The sequence below is a fragment of the Callorhinus ursinus genome, unplaced genomic scaffold, assembly GCF_003265705.2.
Source record: "Callorhinus ursinus isolate GAN/ISIS: 27379988/994484 unplaced genomic scaffold, GSC_fseal_2.0 scaffold60, whole genome shotgun sequence".
Taxonomy (NCBI): domain Eukaryota; kingdom Metazoa; phylum Chordata; class Mammalia; order Carnivora; family Otariidae; genus Callorhinus; species Callorhinus ursinus.
This window is the reverse complement of record NW_027397122.1, coordinates 6,312,145-6,335,812: the sequence shown is the minus strand read 5'-3', so window position 1 is coordinate 6,335,812 and position 23,668 is coordinate 6,312,145. Positions and strand designations below refer to the sequence as shown.

The 23,668-nt window shown below is 48.0% G+C and overlaps 1 protein-coding gene across 1 annotated transcript in view; it reads left to right on the top strand.

Moving 5' to 3' along the window:
• The window catches only part of ABCA13 (ATP binding cassette subfamily A member 13), a 369,210-nt gene that overhangs the window by 222,790 nt on the left and 122,752 nt on the right, over positions 1-23,668 (top strand). The window contains exons 43-46 of the mRNA XM_025853136.2: positions 715-964; positions 14,093-14,194; positions 19,133-19,202; positions 23,117-23,235. Of these exons, the coding sequence (XP_025708921.1) occupies positions 715-964; positions 14,093-14,194; positions 19,133-19,202; positions 23,117-23,235 (541 nt within the window). The remainder of the gene's footprint in view (positions 1-714; positions 965-14,092; positions 14,195-19,132; positions 19,203-23,116; positions 23,236-23,668) is intronic.

Genomic DNA, 23,668 nt, shown 5'->3' with positions numbered 1-23,668 from the left:
CCGACACGCGCTCATGCCCTGCTGTCCAGCCTCCCCTTTTGGGCGCTGCTCGCTGAGGTCTGGTCTCAGGGTTGGCGGTGGAAGGAGGGGAGGGCCGGGTGGCTGAAGCCTGGAGGGCCAAGGGGGCTCACTTGGAGCTGGAGATGCACCGCAGGAGGCCACGCTGGCCTCCTCATCACCAGGGACCCCCCCACTGGGCAGGGGAAATAGGCCCCGGGGCTGGGGGATGATGCCTCCTGACCCTGAGCTGGACGTGACCTGGGGCATCTTCAGATAGGACCCGGCTGTGAGAACAGAGAGGTGTAGCAGGAGAAGGGAGGCAGCAGAAGGGGATGGCCCCGTTTGCACCCCTCCACCCCCTCGGGCGTGCGCCTGGGGAGACAGAGATCCCACTGCTCTTGGGTTTGGAATCCACACTCGGGAGCACGCTGCATTTTCACCAACAAAACAAGCTCGAGGCTCCCTTCAGAAGCAGGATCAGAGAGGGATCCGCAGGAGAACTCTGTCCTTGCGCCGTCAGGTCACAAGACGTCCTGTGCATATAGATTTCCAATGTCCTGCTCAGTGCGGGGAGTCGGAAGCGGGGTGCCCCTGCACCACGAGCTGCCAGGGCCGTCTGTAAGCACCTGGAGGGACCCCCAGAACCCGGGCTGTGTGTGTGTGTGTGTGTGTGTCCCCTGGCCTCAGGCTGGCTGCATGTTCCTGTCTCTGCAGGTGGCGCCCCGGCAGGGACCCTGCCCGCGGGGGGCAGCCCGCGGCCTCTGGCTCAGGCCACGGCCCTCCTGGTCAAGCGGCTCCGGCACACACGCCGGGCCTGGAAAGGCACCCTCTCCAAACTGCTGCTGCCCGTCCTCTTCGTGGCCTTGGCCATGGCCTTGTTCATGGTGAGGCCTCTGGCCACTGACTACCCTCCCCTCAAACTAACACCGGGCCATTACGACAGGGCCGAAGCTTACTTTTTCAGGTAAGAACCTTTTCTCCCCCCGCTTTTACTTCCCAATTATGTCAGGATTATGAAGAGCAGTAGCTTTGATCCTTTTTTTAAAAAAAATATTTTATTTATTTATTTGGGAGTGAGAGAGAGAGCACACAGGAGCAGGGGGGAGGGGCAGAGGGAGAAGCAGGCTCCCCGCTGGGCAGGGAGCTGGATGTGGATGTGGGACTCGATCCCAGGACCCCGGGATCATGACCTGAGCCGAAGGCAGACGCTTCACAAACTGAGCCCCCCAGGTGCCCCAGTAGCTTTGATACTTTCAAGAATCTCGGCTATACATGAGGTTTCATGATTTTGGAGCGCTGGGTTCCAGAGGGTAAGCTCATGGACTGTAGCAAACCCGATATACACCATGTTTTTCCTACTTATGCCTACGATAGAGTTTAACTCCTAAATCAGGCACAGCCAGAGACTAACAAGAGCAATAGCAAAAGACTTGTAACAACAGACTCTCTATGGTTACACGCATGTGGGCTCTGAGTATCTTGCTGTCCTGTGTCCACCCTAGTTCTTGTGCTGATGTGATGAGATCAGGTGAGTGGCCTGAAGGTCTGTCTGGAGGAGTAGCTGCTCCCAGCCCGTGGGCGATCCACACCCAAAACCGCGGATAAGAGGGATTACTGTGTTTCACAGAACCTTCCAAGCTTGCTCTGGGACAGCCACCGGGAGCGCACGCCCCTTTCTGCGGAGACATGTCTGACTTTTCTCTCGGGGGTGGGAATGGGCCCATGCGCACCCCCAGGCTAGAAGAGGTCCGGTAAATTCAGAGTTTTGCAGCCAGATGAATTTGCAAAGGATGTTCTCAGGGGTTTAGTTTTACTACTGGGGGCTTGACGGAAGGACTTGAGCTGGTTCCCCCAAGACTGAGGCGAGCATCTCCCCTGAGCTCTGCCCCATGCCGGGCGCATCATTGCCCTGAACGCTGACCGGCACAGTTCTCCTTCTGGAAGGCGATGCTCACACATCTGGGGAGCGGGGACCGGGCACAGGGCCTATTAACCAGGCAGCTCATGGTGTGGAGGACACAATGAGCTCTACCTTTGTCAAATACTTATCTCTACTAAAATCACGAGCTTAATTAGCTAGACTCTTCGTGCTTGCTAATATTTGTCACTTTTACAATGGTGTGTAATTTGGAATTAGGTCTAAACAAATAGGGAGAAGGCAACATCGATTATAAACTGGTTTGTTTCTGGGTCCTTTGGCTAATTGTACTTTTCCTCTGTGTGTCCTTATGCTCTGTAGAGTCTGGGTTTAACTCACAAAGAGAATCCTGCAATTTCTCTGTTTGGAGAAATGTGTGCAGGTCCTTAGTATTTCCCTCTGCAAGTGGGCTCCTTTTGCTTCTAGCTAGATATTTTCTTTTCCTGCCCTCATTTTCTTCTCCGAAGTGTTTTAAAGGAACGGACTGAAAGGACAATGTCCACTAATGCGTTCTGGCCAAATGTTCCCATTCTCTGCCACACTCCTCAAGTGGGAAGGAGCAGTAACTAGCCTATTATAAAGTGTGTTTCTTGAAAAAAGTAATAGAAAACGCAGGCTAGCCAAAATAATAATAAAAAAACTTCACAGGTAATTCTACCAGCAGTAGCTACCATAAATCTAGTGGTGTGCAGCCTTCCCCATTAGTTAATCTGTAATATTATTTTATTTATTTATTTTTATTTTTATTTGATTTATTTATTTTGTCTTATGTTAATTTATTTTTTAATTTTCATTTTATTTATTTTGTTTTATTTTAATTTATTTTAATTAATTAATTAATTTATTTATTTATTTTTCAGAGAGAGCAAGCCTGCACAAATTGGGGGGGGAAGGAGAGGGAGAAATTATCAAGCAGACCCCCCGACGAGACTCCCGGGGCCCATCCCTCAACTCTGAGATCATGACCCGAGCAGAAACCAAGAGTCAGACGTTCAACTGTCTGAGCCACCCGGGAGCCCCAATACATAATACTTTTAAACACATGCGTTTTTATTTTTTAGGACATTGGTATCCCACTACAAAACTCTTCATTTTCTGCTTTTTTACTCAATAACACATTTGTCCATCTGTTTTTGTAAATCGAGCACAACCACGTCACCCATTTTCTTTCTTTGTTTTTTAAAGATTATTTATTTTAGAGAGAGAGAGGGAAAGAGTGTGTTGGGGAGGGGCAGAGAGAGAGAGAGAGAGAGAGAGAGAGATGGAGAGAATCCCAAGCAGACTCCCTGCTGAGCGCAGAGCCTGATGCGGGGCTCGATCCTAAGACCCTGAGATCATGACCTGAGCTGAAATCAAGAGTCAGATGCTCAACAGACTGAGCCACCCAGCAGCTCCAACGTCACCCATTTTCACGCTGGTGCAACAGTATGTTGCATGGACGTACCATAATTTATTTAAACAATCTCTTTTGGGGATGCATACAGGTTTATTTATTGGTTTAAGCAATTTTCCTATTGCAGGCAATTCTGTAGGAATACCTTCATTTGGATTCATGCCACTATCTAATTGTTTCCATTATCATGTTTCCAAATTATTCTTATCAATGTGCATCAATTTACAGTCCCAGAAAGGCATCGATTCTTTTACTCACAAGTATTTATTATGCACCCGCTGTATGCCACATGTTTTTTTTTTTTAAGATTTTATTTATTTATTTAAGAGAGAGAAAGAGAGCAGGGGGAGGGACAGAGGGAGAGAGAATCTCAAGCTGACCCTGCACTGAGCATAGAGCCCGACGTGGGGCTTGATCTCACGATGCTGAGATCATGACCGGAGCTAAAATCAGCAGTCGGATGCGCCACCGGCTGAGCCACCCAGGGCCCCCTGTCACATGCTTTTCTTGGTGGCAGTTACACCTGAATGAATAAAACAGGCCCAGATCCCTACATTCTTTTCTGGGGGGGTTGGTGGAGAGGAGGAAACTCATTTCTCCAAATTCTCACTGTCCCTTTTATTTCTACCTCTGGGCTCCCATTGCTCTAGTAGGCAGCTCTTTGGTTGCTGCTGAGATTGCCTGTTCTCAGTTATTTCTCGTTATTTGAAATTTCACCCCTCTATTGATATATCAGATATATCCTACAAGTGTGTCCCACGTGGCCGTGTCACGGGTCTGGACTGACTGCCCTTCCGCCCGTTGTCACCTCTCCACCCCCTCCTCCTGAGGGCGGTGAGAACCCCCCCACGGTGCGTATTCCATTGGCTCCATTGAAACAGCCATTCACCTTCTCCACGGCATCATTAATTTGCAACTGTGTTTTTTGGGTTTTTTCATCTGAAAGCATTTTCCCTGCTCTCCCAGCATGCGTTTTACATAGAAGTCATATACTCCCAAACCATTTGGAGCCTGAGAGTTAGAGAGATTTTATTTTATTTTATTTTATTTTTTTCAAGGGGCAAGCAAACGTAAGTTTATTAACATGTGCAAAGTACATGCACGGGGGAGCACCCGGTGATGAGCAGCTCAAGAGGGTGCTGAGAACTTGGGCTTATATTGCATCTTAACAAAAGAACCATAACCTTTCAGAGACATGACAGGACAAAGGAAAAGGGCCCTGAGCTTTAGGAGCAGCCAGATATGGGCAGGCAAATATATAGGAACTAATGTCACATAGAGCTAGTTAGTTAAGGTTTGTTATACAGAGTCATTGGGTGCGTATCTCTGCTGATAAGGGCCTAGAACTGTTGCTGGTGATTCACTTCTGTCTCTCCTGGGAGAGAAGAGAGAAAGGCACTTATACAGAGTTACATCGTGCTTTCAGGCAACTAAGGAGGAGGGCAGAGAGCTTTTCTTTTCTTTTCTTTTTTTTTTTTTTTTATTATTTTTTTATATTATGGGAATATAGTAATTTGCCAGAGAGAGAGAGAGCACAAGGGGGGGGGGGGCGGGGCAGAGGCAGAGGGAGAAGCAGGCTCCCCACTGAGCAGGGAGCCCGATGCGGGACTTGATCCCAAGACCCTGGGATCATGACCTGAGCCGAAGGCAGACACTTAACTGACTGAGCCACCCGGGCGTCCTGGAAAGAGAGAATCTTAAGCAGGTTCATGCCCGAACTCGGGGCTCGATCTTGTGACCCTGAGATCATGACCTGAGCTGAAATCAAGACTCAGAAGCTTAACTGACCAAACCACCCAGGCGCCAGTAAGTCTTTTCGGTGAGGACATGTGCGTGTGTGTTCTCATTTTCAGAATGTTAACATAAACTATGAGGCCGAGCAGCCTTTGTCTCTGGTCCTTTATCTTCTTATCCTCACGGGTGGACTCCTACCCGTCACAGGTGTGTGCGCCATCGGAGATCACGTATGCTCCTCTTCCGTTCTTGCGTTCCAGACTCAACCGAAAGGACAAGTTTACATTGTATTTTGGTAGAGTAGTAGCCTCCGTAGTTCCGAGGCAGAAAGTAAGAGGCTGCCAGAAATCATCCATACAGATGGAAACTTTTCCTGCTTTGCTGGTTATCTTTCACATTTCTAGTGACGGCCCAAAATCAGAGGGGAGGAGGGTGAGTAGCCCCCTCTCTGAAAGTACATCTGCTCTTGGTCGACACCCACTCCGCAAATCGCTGCTTTTCTCCCATGTGCTGGGTCCTCTGTCAGGATGGCCACGTGCCCTGGTGGGCTGGGGAAACTGGTCCTATCGTCTTGGCGAAGATTCTACCCACGTCCCTCTCCCTCTTAAATGCCTCCTCCCGTGGGCGATAAATTATCTGACAGGTCTGGATCTGAGCGTCATGGTCTGAATCTTAGCACAAGAATGATTCTCAATGTGGAACAGCTTTTCGCTGCTCACCTTCCTCCCGATTTCCTACACACGCACCCGTGATGGCCCCTGGTTCACCCTGCTCTCATCTTGTTGCTTCAAATGTGGGCATATCCCCATATCGTAACATTTGTGAGCCATCTCCACGGGGTGATACATAGTATTTCATGACGGCTCCTTACTTTCTCTTTAGCGTAACTCCTAGTTAACAGGTGTATCATTCAGGCCTGCATGCAGTTTCAAAATCCTTAAGGTACGTTATCTCTGGATCGACTTTGATGGCACATAGAAATCTTATCTTATTAGGGCACTGACGATTCTCAGGAGAGCCTCACGTCCCTAAAATCTTAAGAGTTGAGAAAATGCAATTATATGCCTACATTAAACCTACTTAAGCTTTCTTGAGGAATACCGATTCTCATGAAAACACAAACCAAAAGAAATGCATCGGGGAGCTTCCCTTCATCACTTTCATGAGTGATGTGAGCAGGCCGTGCCCGTGCCGCTCATGGAGGATTTCGTGTGCTCTGCGAGCCCAGAAAACCTGGGGCTTTGGTGGCTCAGTCGGTAGCTGGGAGGCCTCTAACTCAAATGCTGTGGGGGCCCGGTGGGGGGCGGGGTGCAAGGCGGAGAGGTGAGGAAGACGGCCATTCTCAATACTGCATTTTATACACCTGCGAGGGGAAGGGCCAAATGGGGGAGTGTGTCTGGGCTGGTCTGGGTTCTAACCAGTCAGTTTATGACCCATGCTTTGGGCTCCATTGTATCCTCAAGCAACTTGCTAGCTGACTACTGTTTTCAGAGGGCTTCAGAAATGCCCCCTCCCCACTGTGAACTGCGAAACAGAGAGGTGGTGGGGACTCGGGGCTTGTTGGGGGCTGAGGTGGGCTGGCACAGAGAGGCCCCAGGGAGGCAGGAAGACGCAATCCAGCTATGCGCAAAGCAGCCTCAGCACAGCTAAGCACATCTTGTCTGCTCTACACCCCAAGCAGGGGGTACAACCTGGGGGCCCTGCTGGAGGTCCTTGAGTCGCTCCCTGTGGTGCGTGGGATGAAGAATGTACATCCGAGCCCAACCCTCTAGTCCTTCAGGCTTCTGTGCAGTGTCTGTTGCCCCAAGGACCTGGGGCTCTGCACTTTTTTTTTTTTTTAAAGATTTTATTTATTTATTGGGCGGCGGGAGAGCATGAGCAAGGGGAGTGGCAGAGGGAGAGGAAGAAGCAGACTCCCCGCTGAGCAGGGAGCCCAATTTGGGACTCGATCCCAGGACCCTGGGATCCTGACCTGCGCCAAAAGCAGACGTTTAACCGACTGAGCCCCCCAGGTGCCCTTGAAATAAGAACACTTTCACATCTGGGTCTGAAGTCCCTCCTTCAGGGATCCTCGGCCTCTGCTCCCTCCTCTGTGTGTCCATCATGCCGTGTGGATCTCACTATGGTTTAGCCCATGGCTGCAGACCCGTGCCTTCCTTGAGGGTCAGGATCAAGGCTTACTCATCACCCCTCTAAGGGTGGCTCTCGCCACAGTGTCTAGAAAAGGTCACTTTCATTAAGTTATTTGTGAAGTTGAATTCAACCATCAAAATAAAATGTAGCAGAAAAAGTCTTCCAGAAATTATCTCGGACAGGTCTCTCCTTGGAGGTGCAAACAATACGTGGACCATGGAAAGATGGCTGTCTACACATGGTTGAAAATATCTAGAGGAGATTCCATGGCCCCATCTCTTCTGGGCTGGGCACTTTGTCCTTCTAGGAAGGGGTGCTCCCGATGCGCTGTGAAGTTCACCCCACTGGGAAAACCCACGGGGTCCCACATGAACGTGGACTTCACCCCCTGCTTGTAGTCTGCTGACGTTCTTCCCACCACCAAACAGTGTCTGCTCTCTCCACCTGGTCCCAGCCAGAAGAAGACCTGGGACTTGAGGGGCTCCCCTCCACTCTGCCTCTGTCTTCACCCCGCCTTCTCCCTGCATGTCTCTGTGGCCAAATTTCCCAATTCCTGTAAGGGCTTCCGCCATATTGGAGGAAGCCCACCCCTATCCTGTATGATCTCATCTTAACTGACTGCATCTCCAAAGACCCTATATCCACATAAGGTCACATTACGACCTTCTGGAAGGGCATGAAGTTTGGGGGGACCGCTGTTCATCCCCCTCCACTTTTTCATAGCACCTTGCTTAGCCAATGCCATTGAGTTGGACCAAATTTCTAATCGCTTTTCAGAAAAAGAGTAACTTGCCTTTCTATAAAAAACAGGCCCCACATACAGAGACATAATCACAAATGAAAGCGAGTTAAAGACTAATGGTGATTGTTGGTCTGTATGCATCAGCTGTCTGACTCTGGAAAACACCCAGTGTGGTTTGCAAGATGGTAACTGCAATGTGGTGCACACAGACATACTGTTCCCATCTGAGCGACAGTAGCTGGTGACCTCTCGACACTCACCTTGAACATTTCCTAAGTGACGTTCTTGTCTGTATGCATGTGCAACTCCTCCCACATACCCCGTATCTTTGTCCCATGAGAGCATGGGAGTACGTTATTTTGTTGGGACAATAAAAAAGAGATGGTGAATGGAAAGCAATGGGCGTATGTCCTGGCAGAAGTTAAGTTCTCAATGACAACTGTCTTATACCCTGGTTGGACCTAATCCATCATTGGTGCTTCTGGATGGTGTGGACCTGTCATGTTCTGGCTGCTTTTTTCTTATCCGTTTGGTCCACCCCCACACTCGGCTTTGTCCAGCTTTTGGACATCCAAACTTGGCCCTGACCTTGCACATCCAACTTTCTACCCCAGGAGCAATCTTTGCCCCACACTTTGGTATGACTGTTTCTTTCCTGGTTCAACGTACACCTGATTGCCTTATGAAGTCCTCTCCAAGTGGGCACCTCAGTGTCCTGACCCAACATCCCCTCCGTGGGCTTCGTGGCACCGGTTCTGTACCCAGCTCCGGCTCCCTCGGAGCTCACAGTCCAGCAGGAGAAAAGAGATGGCAAACAAAATAGCTCAGACGGAGTTGACTATCTATACACTGTCCGTGGACAGTGCCCACCACCGAGGAGGTGTTGCTAAAGTATTTGCGCACAAATGATTTGCTATCCTTTACTGTCTCCCCAACCTTGAACTTAAGAGGCACTTTACCTCCTCCCACAGCCTGCCGATGAACGGCCTCTCAGCCCGACCCAACTGACTTCTGTGCTTCCTGAATCACTGATGGTTAAGGAACTGGGTCCTGTCTCTTAGTGCGATGAGACTGAAATAAACAAATGGAAAAGACTCACTGCTGACCACGTCCTCATCCTGAAGACACCGCGCTCACGCGTGCTAGGCGAATTAATATCTCAGTTGACACCAGCTCGTGGGAGCAAGGTGGAAGTACGCTCAGGGTTTCTGGATCTAATTGTCATTCCAGGAACATACACAAAGACACAGTGCTACCCTCAGAAAGCTCACAGTCGAGCTGAGAGATAACCCTACAAACAGATGGCCAGGGAAGCCTTGTAAGTGCTATGATAAGCAGAGCTATACAGTGTGGGTTGTGTCAAAGTAGACGGGGTGGGGTGCTCCGTCTGGGGGTGTCCAGGAAAGCCCTTGAAAGGCTACTGCTCCTGAACTGAGTCTCCTCAATGATAGCTAGGTGCTCCCCAGGCAGGTAGGGGACAATGTTTCTCCAGATAGAGGAAGCAGTGTGAGTCGATGTGAAGAGTAACAAGGTAATCCAGCAAAAGGCTGTATGTTTTCTGGCAGGTGCCGGAAGGCATTCCAAGCGGAGACCTTATCCTGCAAGCACATTGAAGGGGGGTGTTAAGAGGCTGTGAAATGTGGGCAGTGATCTAATCGGGTTTAGTTTACAATGGCACCTCTTAAATGGTTCTTTCATGGAGCACTATTCTTTGGGTATCCATTCTGAGTGTCGCTAAAGAGATTCCATCTTCCTGGTGGGGTTGATTGAGCTGCAAGACAAAGTTAAATAGGTTCCTTTTCTGTAAACTTCTCAGAGCTTTTAATATGTTGAACTGGCCACACAGAGCCAGATTTCCTCTGTTTGCTCACTTGGATTTAGTTATGTAATGAGCATCTCTCTGAAGCCTGCCGAGGCTAGGACTGTACTTATATTCCATACCCCATTATCCCATCCCTCTGCCTCGGTTCTAAACACACTCCAATTCTTTATCTGTTGTGAAGTGGGCAAAAGAATACCATGCACCTGAGAATGAGCTTGTTCACTTCAGAGTGCATCACTGACTCTTCTGTATTGTTGCGTGTTTCTGCATATCGCTTGTTTTGAATATTGGACACTATTCCACTGTAGGAACATACCACAATTTATTACTCTTCTCTCTTTATGATGGACATTAGGAGCTCCTTCCAGTTTTGTTTTTGCGATTGTGAACAGTGCTGCATGAACATTCTAGAATATTCTCATAAATGTCTCCAGTTATACATATAGAAGAGCTTCTCATGGGTAGTCCGAGAAATGTAATTTCTGATCACTTGCACAGAGTATGTGAATATTCTATCTTAGGAGATAATGCCAGACTTTTCCAAAGTGGTTACAAACTTGCACATAAGCATCCTCTTCAGTGCTCTTATGTATTTCTTAAAAAGAGCCAGCTCAAGAAAATGTTTATGCCAAAGAGGCATATTTTGGGGTGCCATATTCTGCTGCCCTTCCCATGCGTATTCCTGTCTAGTCGAGGAATCCTTACGTTGCATGGGATCACCACTATGCACATCAGCTAAACTGGGAGAGCATAATAAAAGTTTTCCCAGGTGTGCTGGTGTGCACAAGGTTTTGCCTGACACACATTCCCTGTCCTCCTTAGTGACCTCAGTCTCTTTCAAGTGGTCCATCCTGGTTCCCTTGGAGTCCTGCGGATCTGCAAATACCGTTCTTTCTGCCCTGCTCTGTGAATGATGCCTTGGTTTGCAATCGGCATCTCTGGATGCTGTCCTTTTCAGTTATCAGTAGATGGTAGGTAGCGCCCCCCCCCTCGCAGCTACCAGGCATGGAGTCTGGTTTGCCTTGTTCACCTTCCTCCATAGATAAACGTTTTCTGTCTGTAATCTTGTAGGAATTCTTCTTTGTTTTTAGAGTGTTGGATCTTTTTTGTTTGTTTTTGTTTTTTAATCTTTTTCTCAACAGATCTTTGGATTTCAGTTCAGGGGGCTCTTATTAACAACAGGAAGCCCCTTTGGGGTGGTATTTAAGAATACGCATCTGTTCCAACAAGCCCCCTGGGTCATTCGGATGCACAGTAAATTTTGTGAGTAACATGGAGAGAGAAACAGTATCCCGTTTAGGAACTGCCTCCGGAATCCGGTAATTTTCACTTCCTAGAGTCTGATAACGACAGATTTCACGTGGTTCTAACAACACTTTAAAATATAGCCGAGAATTTGAAGACAGGCACAAAGCAATGGTTTTAGGAACAAGCATTTGAATCTTCAGACAACAGGGACAATTTAAAGCCAGTCCATTTTTTTTTTTTTAAACAGTGACCTCTAGACCTGAGCAAAACTCTAGTAGAAAGCAAACCGTAACTTTTAAACTTGCACTTAGTAATTATTCCAAGTAAAGCACTTTATAGATCAATGCTTTTCAGAAAAAAAGGATTTTAAACTTTCATATTTGTTCTTGGATTAATGGGTCAAAAGAGAGCGATCCAGAGTACTTCTACAGATGCCACAAATAATGTTTTCTTTTTATGGGCAACATTTCAGTGGAAAATATGTCCCTTTCCTTGTAAAAGTGTTTTCTCATTTGTCAGAAACTGGGAGGCTGTTTATGCAGAGGTCACACCGCCTACTTAGGAGACACTACTTTGTTGTAAATTTCAGCGTGCTTCATCACTGTGCCTTTCTGTCCAGAGCTGTAGGGAATCCTGTTAGGCCAGCTGTAAACCAGCTGAATACTTTAAAACCTTTGTTGTATTTTAGGCAGTGGGGAAGATGGCGTTTTCCTATTAAGTAATTACTTTGTGTTGGATGCTACAGCAGTGTTTGTATCCGGAGCTTATGCACAGTTGCGGCGCTGAAAAGAGTTGTCCTCAGCAGAAATACAAAACTAATTTGGGGTAATGAGTTGGTCTTTATTTTCCATTAAAATTGTTCCTCTCTGAAAGTTAAGAGGTCAAGGAAGACCACATTTAAGGAGGTCAAATATCTGGGTAGTGATGAGGGATTAGGTCTATGATTTCAGCACAACCGTAAGATCACAGTGTGTTCCACGAATTATTTTTGAGAATCTACTGTGTTCCAACTGCCATCTAAGCCTGGTGTCCTTTCTCTCCTGGGTTGTTTCCGCCCCTGATGAGAGGCACTCAGTTAAAAGCCCGTGGAAGTGTCCTCGGGGCCACTGGGCAGAAACAGGAGAGGAGAGAGGGGAAGCAGAGGAGGGCTCACGGGAGAAGGAACTCAGAGCTCAAATGCGGCAGATGAGTCACAGCCCAGTAGAGGGAAAGGGGACGCACTTCTGGGGAAGCTGCAGGAGGAGCTGCCCAATCAGAAGGCGGTTTGATGGGACTGGGCGGGGCTGGGTGGGCGGGGCCAGGTGAGGTTGGCCTGGGCTGGGCGGGGCCAGGTGAGGGTGGGCTGGGCTGGGAGGGGCAAGGCGAGGCCAGGTGGGGCTGGGCTGGGCACGGGGCGGGGCCAGGTGGGCTGGGCCTGGGCTGGGCTGGTGTGGTCCAGGTGGGGTTGGGCGGGGCTGGCAGGGGCGAGTTGAGGCCAGGTGGGGTTGGGCTGGGCGGGGCCGGGTGGGGTGCGGTGGGACAGGGCTAGGTGAGGTGGGGCTGGGCGGGGCAGGGGCGGGGCAGGGGCGGGGTGGGGTGCGGTGCAGCCTTCTGGGAGAGAGTGTTGGGCAGCATTTGCCCAGAGATGGCAAGGCCTGAGAAGGGTGGGGGTTCTTAGCTCCCATTTTCAAGGCGCCTAGGTAACGGGGAAGGTGACGAGGAGCCGCTGATAAATGTGGAGGAGAGAAAACATCAGATTGGTATGTTAGAGGCTCACTGAGGGAGTTAGGAAAATTTGAAATCTTTGTCAGATCCTATCTGGGTAGAGGGCTGCACGGTGGGAAATACTGAAGTTCCTTCTCATTTCGGGCTTTTATTGGTGCTTACGGGACGTGAGGGTGCAGTAAGCCTGACCGCCTCGACCCCCTTATATTTGATTGCCGGTAGCAATTCAGAACGGTATTTGGGAATCAGCGTCTCACTGCCCATAAGCAAATCAGAAGAAGCCGTGATTGAACATTACATTGAGGGTCTTACATTTCTTAACGGAAGCTACTGTTTTAAGTTCTTTAAAATAAATCTTTGTGTGCATTTGTTAATTTACGTGCTGCCTCTTTCCAAAGAGATTTGAAGCCACCGTTTACATATAAGTAATCTATCATGCTAATGATACATCATTTTTGTTTATCTTGGGGGTAAGTGTTCCCACCCATGTCTATTCAAAAGCATTTTGTAAATGACTCGGTGTAAGTTCTAGAAAGTAATAAACCTATTTTCTTTTGGAAATACAGTAATTCAGAGTTTTAATTACTTCAAGTGAGGCCACTCCCACTCAGTCCAATTTAGACAGGTTTAAATGATCTTTTCCCCTCCATTTTCTCAAGTCAAAGTGTCTCTTACAATCCATGTATAAGATGTAGTATAGTTTGTTTCCACCCCTCCCCCAAGTTAGAGCAACAGTGTGTCTTATCGCTGGTGGTGTCTTCAGTCAGGAAATTAAATATTGGTGGCCTTGGTTGTTTCTCAGCAATGCTGCCTGACTTCTGACGCTTGTGCCACTAAAATAAATATTATAATTCGATGTATACCTAAGGCACACACAGGATTCTGTGCTGAGGACGTCTTCCCAAGAAAGGGGTTGTTCCATATAGCTCACATATAGAAACAAAAAAAAAAGCATAAAAGTACAAAGTTCTATTGCAGAGCTAGCTAATAGAATATTCGAACCAAACCAGAGTTCCAACATTAAGAGAATTTTTAAAATAGATTTTAATATATTAATGTGATGAAATATTATGCAGCCTTTAAAATTCAATAAGACTATGCCAAGATGCCAAAATGTCAATACTATAATAAGAAATGAAAAGATGAGTACAATAATGCACTGTGAACATCAGTATATAACAGTGCGTGTCCGTGAGGGCAATACTGTGCTTTTGAGAAAATCCTTAATCTTATTGCTGGTTTGGCTTTACTATGCTAACTCAACTGCGTTATCTGCGGTCACGGATCTAAGAATCATTTGCCTGGATCGGCTCAGGTAGGACGTGCTGTCTGTCCTGTGATCTCTGCCTGCGGGTAGCTCACACGGCCGCCTTATTTCTTTTGTCTTCCGATAAGCAGCAGCGGCAGCGGCAGCGGGAGCGTGGGCCGGGAGCTCGCCCACGTGCTTTTGCGGAAGTTCGGAGATCAGGATCCGCTCTGTGCTGACCTAAACCCAGACCCGTAAGTATCGGTTGCCTTTGCCAGAGTGCGCACTCCAACCACAACCCCGCAGACCCTCAGAACCATCTCCCTGCCTGACTGGTGTTTCCGGCTGCAAGTTTATTTTATTTTCTTTTTTGAAGATTTTAATTATTTATTTTAGAGATGGGGAGGAGGAGCAGAGGGAGAGGGACCGTGGTGATCGCAGAGCCCATCCCGGGGCCCCATCCCGTGACCCTGAGATCGTAACCGAAGCGGAGATCAGGAGTGGGTGGATCAACCCACTGAGCCACCCTGGCGCCCCTCCCCCTTGCCAGTTTGAATGACATGATGTAACATGAGCCTAAGGAGTACGTTACCTAGCTGCCCCTTCTGTTCCTTGGTAAGCACAAACACAGGCTTTATATTATAGCAAAAAAAAAAAAAAAAAAAGAAAGAAAGAAAAGAAAAGAAATAGCATTCAATTTGTTTAATAAAACCCAAAGGTAAAAAAAATAAAGTAGCTTTATGAAATGTGTGTTAACTTACTCACTTTTAGGGAAAACTTGTACATATGAAAAGACTATTTTTTTTAACTAAGGAAACTTAGAATGTTTCATCCGTTTGGAGGTGAATTAGTTTGAAGATTTTTTTCTTCTAAGATTTGAAAATGATAACGTCAAGATGACTTTTTAATGAAACTCGTGAAAGCCTGCCTTTCTTCATAAACAATTTTCTAAGTTTGCTTGACTGTTATTTATTGAGGATCTACTAGAAATACAGTGCTATGGTAGGAACCATGATTGATGCGGGATCTGGCCCTGCTTCGGGAATTTATAGTTCTGGGAAGAGCACGTGGGGAAAGTGACAAAATCACAATGATGTATTAAGTACCAAAGTGTACGTTTTGGAGTCATAAATATAAAAATCCAGACAATAATGCAATATTGGCAATAGGTTTTTCTAATTTGCAAGGACACATCCTGTGCATTAGTCATGTTGGCAATTAGCTTGGGAGCGAATAACTATTAGGGGGCTCAGTAAGGAAGAATTAAAAAGAAATTAATTATGTTGCCTCACTGTAGACTGGTGCTGAAAAACAAAGTAATTTTGTTTGCTAGGCAGGAGCTTCTGTGGAGATACCTTTGTATCCCGCCCCTCTACTGATCTGGGCAGGGTATAAAACGGGCTTGGAGAAACTGACATGTAGCCCAGGGCCCATGGGGAGCAGGGCTGGCCCCACCTGTCAGTGTCTGGCAGATAAAAGGACATTTTTTTTTTTTTAAGATTTTATTTATTTGACAAAGAGAGACACAGCGAGAGAGGGAACACAAGCAGGGGGAGTGGGAGAGGGAGAAGCAGGCTTCCCCCTGAGCAGGGAGCCCGACGTGAGGCTCGATCCCAGGACCCTGGGATCATGACCTGAGCCCAAGGCAAGATGCATAGTCGACTGAGCCACTCAGGCGCCCCAAAAGGACATTTCTTTATCAAATCTCTCCGGAGGTTCAGTGGGCTAAACAGATTCATTGCTAAGGACGGCAGAACATATTTAGAATTTCAGTTCCTTTCCAGGCACTCAGGATGGCTCCCCATCCCCACCCCTCCCCAGGCTCAGCGCCCCCTCCCTCAGCCCCCCCTGCAGCTAGCTCACCCTCTTCGGTTTTCTCTTCAGCCTTTCTTTTCCTTCCTGAATCTGTTGTTTTGGTTTTCTCCTTTCTCTTTGTAAATCCACCAGGTCTATTCTTAACCATTCCTATTTTGTAAACTTTCCCGCCCGTTTGTCTTGGTTACCATGACAAAAGGTGGGGGTGGGGGGCTGCCTCCCGCAAGAATGCTATTTTAGGGGCTGAAGGCTTTTCCTTTCTTCCCTTCTAGGTTCTTTGGCTGGTCTAATAATTAAATCGACATAAAACAGATGAACAGGAGAAAAACAAATTTAATTAGTATGTATGGGAGCTCGAGAAGTGACCAAAGCAGGCAGCTCTGACACCTTTTAGACAAAGAAACCATACATTTGTGAAGAATCTACAAAACATAGAAGTTTGGGCTTAGGGTAGGCAGTTAGTAAGGAAGCAGCAGGGTTTGTTTATACAGTATTCTCCAGATAAGAAGAGAATTTACCTTCCGCAGGGAGACTTTTCTCCTGCTTTGAAGACAAAGGGTCAGAGTGCCTGGTCGCTATGAGCTCTTTCCTCTGTAAATTTAATTGAAAATAATCAATATGCCACAGTAGCATATTTTGGGGCAGATTGCCCTGGACCCATCACTATGAATACTTACATTAATAATTTCTGCGCATGTGACAAAAATAAAGTTTGCTTTGCTAAGGTCCCAGATGGAAGCAAAAGGTTTTCCTTAGGACAAGTTAAGTTTCCTTCTGTAAGTGAAAACTAGTCTTGAATTCAGGGATATCTACCTTTTCCTTTCCTGGCAGACTTGACCAATCACTTAATTGTTAAATTAGAGGAAACATTTTAAGTTACTAAGTGGGATTCTGCTTATGGGTTATTTTCCCGTTGCGATCCTCTGAACCTCATACGTGATGAATTCCTGACTTTTACCTCTTTTTGTATGGAAGGCAATAAAGAGCTCCAAAAAAAAAAAAAAATCGATTGTGGCATAAACCTGACCTAAAATACAAGTTTTCTCATCATAATGCATGATGTGTAATTTAAATTTTAAAATGTGCTTAAAAGTTGCCAATTTTTGGAAGCCCGACTGGTAGCTTTAAATATTTAGTTTCATTTTACAAGGTTCATGATCTGGTGACACTTTCCCCTCCATCTCCAAGATAAGATGGTCCCTTTCCCCACCCATTCTTGTTAATGTTTTACAGAGAACAAGAGTGGAAGGAAGCAGATTTTATATTTCCACTGAACTGTGAAAGCCAGGTGGGGAGAGGTGTAAGGTCATTTCCATGATTCGACAATGTGTGGCAGTATGAGGAATCAAATCATCTTGGTGGACTCCGACTCCCAGCGCTCCTGAGGTTGGGTCCTTGCAGCTAGGAAGGGCTGGTGACACATTCCCTTGGAGGGGACTGTCCAGACGGATGATGAGGTCAAGCATTGAAAGCATAGTGTCCAGGTCAGCCATGGTGGTGAAGGGGCAGAGAACCCGGATTCAGGGACCAGCTGCCTGAGCCCACATCTCAGCTCTACCGTGTCTTTGCTGTGTGTCGTGGGCAAGTTACTGAACCCGGCTCTGCTTTTGCTGCATCCGTGGCTCCGGGTTTTCTAGAAAGAGCAGTGCTCAGCTCAGGGGACAGGGTGGCCCTATTACCTGACCGAGTACTTGCCGCTGGGAAACCAATACTTGAGGGACAAGTGATGGTGGGAAAGGAAGGTCTGCTTCTTCAGGAAGCCGGCTACCTGGGAAGATATGGTGGGCTCTCGTCCCAAAGGCCGCCTTCCAGGCGAAGTGGAAGGATTTTAGAGGGGAAGGCGCTGGAAAAGGGAGGGGGCTTGGTGCCAGAGAAGCAGGTGCCCAGGCCGTCAGTGAGTTGTCCACAGGACCCTGAACAGACTTGCTGGCATCTGGCAGATGTTCTCGAATGCAGTCAGGGCTTGTCTCCTGGGAAAGTCTGGTCCTTCAGTCTCAAGGCCAGTGGTCTGCAGATCTCAAGGCAGGTGAGTGAGTTCTGCTACAGACCAAGGGACTTGGGTCTGCAAGCAAGGGGTGTGTCAGCTTGAAGCAGGTTCACCCTTCAGACTGGCTGGGGTGCCCTCACAGCCCGCGTGAAGGGTTTTTACTTTAGGCAAGTTCATGTCTCAGAGCCCTCTCCTCACAAGATCAGGCCCTTAGAGCAGCTCCCTCTTTCTGAGATTCAAAATGCCTGGGTGGCTCAGTCCTTAAGCATCTGCCTTTGGCTCAGGTCGGGATCCCGGGGTCCTGGGATCGAGCCCTGCGTCATGGAGTCCACTTCTCCCTCTCCTCCTCCCCCCATGCTCGTGATCTCTATCACACGCTCTCTAATAAATAAATAAAATCTTTAAAAAAAAATGCACAGTAGACTGAGGAATCCCAGGCTGACCTGCATTCAAGAGACCTGTTTCAACCGGAATCCCAAACCAGAAGAAGCCAGGTTCTTGCTGGCCTGCTTAAGTAGACACAGCAAGTTTCTTGTCTTTGGACTGGACACTTTGCATTTTGGTGTTCCCACGTGGGAGCAGCATACCCCGGAGCCACGAGCGTGGGCTCAGGGTGCCAGAGACCCGTCCTACTCAATGTGATCTTGGACGAGCTACGTGCTCTCTCAGAGCCTCCACTTACTCTTCTGCAAAGTGGGGCCAGCAGGACGTTTGGGCAGAAATACCCGGCAGGGTGTGTTCATTGCTTGGGAAATGTTAGTCTCCTCCCTTCTTAACCAAATTTTGAGGAGGTAGGAATAATTATTACTAAAGCCACTTTTGATTTATGAGCATTAGTGAAAAAAGAGAACGGAGACTCTGAGGATGGGAGCTACTCGGGAACTTTGGGATGAAAGGTTTTTGAGCCACTGTACAAGGTGCTTTCCTAACGGTTTCTGTCCGGCAGCCTTTCTTCGTCCTGGAAAATTAATCACTGTTTTTCTCTAAATGCTGATTAAATCGCTGTGTCATGCCACGAAGCGGAATTAGCAGCTCCTTGTGCTTATTGATTGCTGGCGTGGTGCGTGGAGTCCCTGGCTGTGAGAGCAGGTGCCTGTGGAGGCAGACAGCCCCCGGGGCCCCCCGGCGCGCGTCCCGGGGAGCCTTGGCAGCACATTCCGTACAAGCGACCAAGTGAGCATCATTTAATAGAATGGAAATATTGTCACTATAATAAAGCATTGTCATCAGATTAGCAGCTCAAGCTGTGAAAACAAATGTAAGAGCTCTGCTTTCTGCAGCAGGAGATGATTATCTCGTGAGCAGCTCTGGGCTGATGCGGCTCTCTTTTATGGAAATAAACAGCTCTGTTATCTGAAAGATCATCCTGAGTCTCTCCTTTGTTTGTTAGGAAGAATTCTTCATGCTGGCGTGTGGATCCCCTGTCTCAGCCACGAGTGCAGGATTCCTGCGGTTGCCTGGTAGGTGTCTACAGTGTGTTTGATCTTTTGTCCGCTTAAACCTCAAGTAACAAAACTGAGCTTACTCCGTCTATGACGTCTTCATTGTTGTTAACTCAGGGAGCCTCTGCGACTCCCTGGTTGACCTGATTAGCTGGTTTTTGGAAAAGTCTCAGGACACAGAGTGGACATTTACATGATATGAATGTTCTGTGGGCTCCACAGTGGCCACGGATGTTCTGTAGGCTCTACAGTGGCCCTGCTATTCATTTCCAGCTGTTCATGACCATTAACCTCCCTGACAGCCTTTATTAAGCAAATTAATCTTCAAATCATGAGAAAGAATTGCCTTTTGGGGAGAAATTTCCCACAATTTTAAGGCAGGATGACCTCCAGCATCTTTTTTTTTTTTTTTTAAAGATTTTATTTATTTATTTGACAGAGAGAGAGACAGGAGAGAGGGAACACAAGCAGGGGGAGTGGGAGAGGGAGAAGTAGGCTTCCCGCTGAGCAGGGAGCCCGATGTGGGGCTCGATCCCAGGATCCCGGGATCACGACCTGAGCCGAAGGCAGACGCTTAACGACTGAGCCACCCAGGCGCCCCAGCCTCCAGCATCTTGTCTTACGCTTGCTTGAATATGGAGAGCTACATATTAGAAGCTAATATACCAGCTGGCTCTTTGCATTATGATCAAGTCATACAGAAACGTATGGAAGTAGGTATTCTGCTGAAGCAGGGGCCTTAGCTATCTGCTGTGCACCGGAGAGAGAATTGAAATTTATTTGGAAAGCTGATTGGAACTCATCTCAAAGGAAATCTCAAAAGGTAATTAATAAAAAAGCATCGGCCCATTAGTCAGCAAGCTAATGTGCAATCCTAATTTCCAGAAATCAAGGAAAAACAAAAATCTCAATTTAAATGAACTCCGACCGTCTGTTAGGAAAACGTGGCCCCACGAAGACCATGTTTCCAGGGGTTTTTCTGTTTAGTGGCACATGGGAGAAATTCTTTTTACAAGTGTAGTGACTTGAGGAGGTTTTGTCCTGGACGGACCTGGCCTGTTTTCTTCTCTGACGTGGAGTGTGGGCACGTGACTGACGGCAGTGGCACCACCCTGTGGCAGAGGCGTGGCAGAGACGTGGCTGGTGGCTGACCTGAGCGTTTGCTGAGAACTCCGCCCATGGCCTTGGGGCCCAGGCTGTCCGGCAGCTCAGCCGGGCTTCCTGCTCCTTTGCAGAGAAAACCCAGCCATCTTCAGCTCCTGGTTTTTTGGACGCACCGATGGATTCTTCCCTCTTGTTTATTCCCTTCCTTTACGAAACCACTGATTTTTCATTCTGTGCTCTTATTCTGTGGCATTGATTTCATCATTCTGTTAAATCGGTGCCTTTTCCTACAAGCTACCTTAGCTCCGTTGTCACGACTGGGTGTCCTTGGCAAAGGAACCAATGATGGAGATGTTCCTAAATTCACGCCAACTTACGGGAACTGTGAGATTTCAGTAATATGCATATAGGGAAGAAAGGTTCATGTGAAACAGCTCCGTGGCCGGACAAGCCTCGGATGTGCGGATACAGCCGAATCTAGTGGGTGTCCTTGCTGCAGCCTGTCCTGATGCTCTTCCTAGTGACGCGTGCTCATGCTGGTGCTGATGGTGGCTTAGAACAGACGCAGAGTTTTACGCGGGTTACTTAACTAGTGATTCCTTCCTGTCTGTGGCACCTGTGTTCTTTGGGACGCCCTTTGAGAAATGTTGGTCGCACGTTGGGAGGCGGAGGACTCCTGTCCAGGAGACAGGACATCGAGTGGGATTTGGACCCGCCCCGCAGAATGGTGCTGCCCTGCAGGCCGGCCCAGAGGGGTCGCACACGGTGCTCAGGAGGACCACCGGTACCCAGAGCTGGTCTCTGCTCTCGGAGATCATGCTGAGCCCGTTACCTGTGTTTTGTCGGAAGGCAAGGTATTTCTCTCCCCTTAAATTCACATGTGTTATCCAGGGGCCCTGGTGTGCAGGAATATGTCCATTGCCTTGGATTTTCATCGAATGCCTGAGCCTCTCCCAACCTACAACAATGTTCCAGGGTCAGCCCTGCTTCTGAGGGGGACACGTTGCTTTGCAGACATGCCATTAAAGAGCGCTATGACTCAAAGCCTGCCGTCAGGAATGAGCGTGGCTTCCTGTGGCCGTGTAATAACTTGTCACAAACTGGGTGCCTTACAGCAGCAAGTCCGCCCTCTCACCGTCTCGAGTCAGAAGCCTGAAACCGGTATATGGGGATGAAATCAGGGCTCTCTGCCTAGAGGCGGTGGCAGAGTCTGTTCCTGTCCCTGCCGGCTTCTGCTGGCTCCCTCCTTCTTGTTCCTTCGCCTCCTCCCTCCCTGGCTCCTCTCCCTCTTCTGAGGATGCATGTGCCTGCTTTGGGGCTCACCCTGACAAGCTAGGACAGTCTCCCCTTTGCAAGATTCTTACTTTAATAACGTCTGCAAAGTCTCTGCCGTTGAAGGTAGCCTTTACACGTAGGTACCTGAGATTCGGACCTGACACCTTCACGGGCCTGTATTCAGCTTACAGAGGGCGTGTTGGGACAGAACCACACCTAAGGTTAGAAAGAGAAACCGGGACAATTTCTTTCTTTCTTTCTTTTTTTCTTTCTTTCTTTCTTTCTTTCTTTCTTTCTTTCTTTCTTTCTTTTTCTTTCTTTTCTTTCTTTCTTTCTTTTCTTTCTTTTCTTTCTTTTCTTTCTTTTCTCCCTTCCTCCCTCCCCTCCTTCCTTCCTTCCTTCTTTCTTTTTAACGATTTTATTTATTTATTTGACACAGAGAGACACAGCGAGAGCAGGAACACAAGCAGGGGGCGTGCGAGAGGGAGAAGCAGACTCCCCACGGAGCAGGGAGCCCGATGTGGGGCTCGATCCCAGGACCCTGGGATCATGATCTGAGCTGAAGGCAGACGGTTAATGAACTGGGTTACCCAGGTGTCCCAGAGAAACGGAGGACATTTTCTAGTGCACCTGACTTCCTGATCGCAATTTGAATTTTTCTGCAAGACGGTTATCTGAGTGAACACCGTCGTTCTAGAGAGATGCCCCCAGATGCAGTGGGTGGATCAGAAAGGAGGCTGGAGGTGGGGAAACCGTACAGGGTGTTGTGTTAACCCGTGACTGAGATCACTGACATTGGCAGAGTTCTAACTGATAAACGACTCTCCTTCCCTCCCCTGTCTTTCCCCGTCCTTTCGATCATGAACCTGGAAGCCTTATCTTGAATTTATCTACGACCCTTACTTGGCCGTCCTTCTTTTACGGCTGTCTGAACCCACGAAAACCCATGAGCTGGGGGAGGCTGGTTTCATTTGCAGCGTGCAGGTGGGAAAGCACACTTTAGAAGCTGGATTTAGAAGTGGATTGTCTTTCCTAAACCGTCCTGGATCCTGACAGTGGCAGGGCCTGCTTCTCTGTGCAGCGATGCCCTCTGTGCGGTGATTCTGAGCAGGCGTCAGCCCTCCCGGTGGGTGCTGGACAAGAGCGGCTGGGCTTCTACTTTCGGCGCTTCAGCAAGAAACACGTGCCTTTGAATTCTCCTGCATAGCATCCCTCAACTTGGCACCTCCGACTCTCTTTCAAGTTCATCAGAGGCCAGATCACCCCCGTGAGAGTATTTTTCCCTTTCGAGTTCTTATAAACGCCCAAACTTGCATACAGAGAAGGATGTGAAGTTCTCGAATGTAACTGTGGGTGAAGGTCATGGTGGGATTCTGGTATAATCCTCAAATGGAGGTGACTCTCAAGGAGACTGACAGACTAGAACACGTAAAAGGCCACAGAGAAGTTATGAAAAAAGGAAGCTAGGGAAAGTCATGTTTAAAGTGATGTCAGGAAGGCTGTGTGTGGGTTATAATGAAGTTTCTATTTTACCTCCTTGGAAACAATTACAGAAGTGTCCAAACGCAAGTGCTGGGGCTCCCTACCTGACCAACCACCTGGGCCACACTCTGCTGAACCTGTCAGCCTTCCATCTGGAGGAGTATTTGCTGGTGCCGTCAGAGAGACCGAGGTGGGTGCAGACTGTCTCTGGGTCTTTTCTGTTCTGTAAGTTGCTGTGAAAATCCTATTGTTTCAAGTGCCGATGTTCTTCTTCTTCTTCTTTTTTTTTTTTTTAAGATTTTATTTATTTATTTGAGAGAGAGTGAGCACAAGCAGGGGGAGCAGCAGAGGGGAAGGGAGAAGCAGGCTCCCCGTTGAGCAGGGAGCCCGATGTGGGGCTCGATCCCAGGACCCCGGGATCATGACCTGAGCTGAAGGCAGATGCTTAACCAACACAGCCACCCAGGCGTCCCCTCAAGTGCCAACATTCTTAAAAACTCAAAAGTCAAATGCTTAACATTGATGCTCGTAAAAATTCCAAAGAAATGCTGCCGACCTTAATAAGATTCCTTACTGCTGGCTTTCATTCTCCCACGTTGGGGGGACATCGTATCAATGGAGAT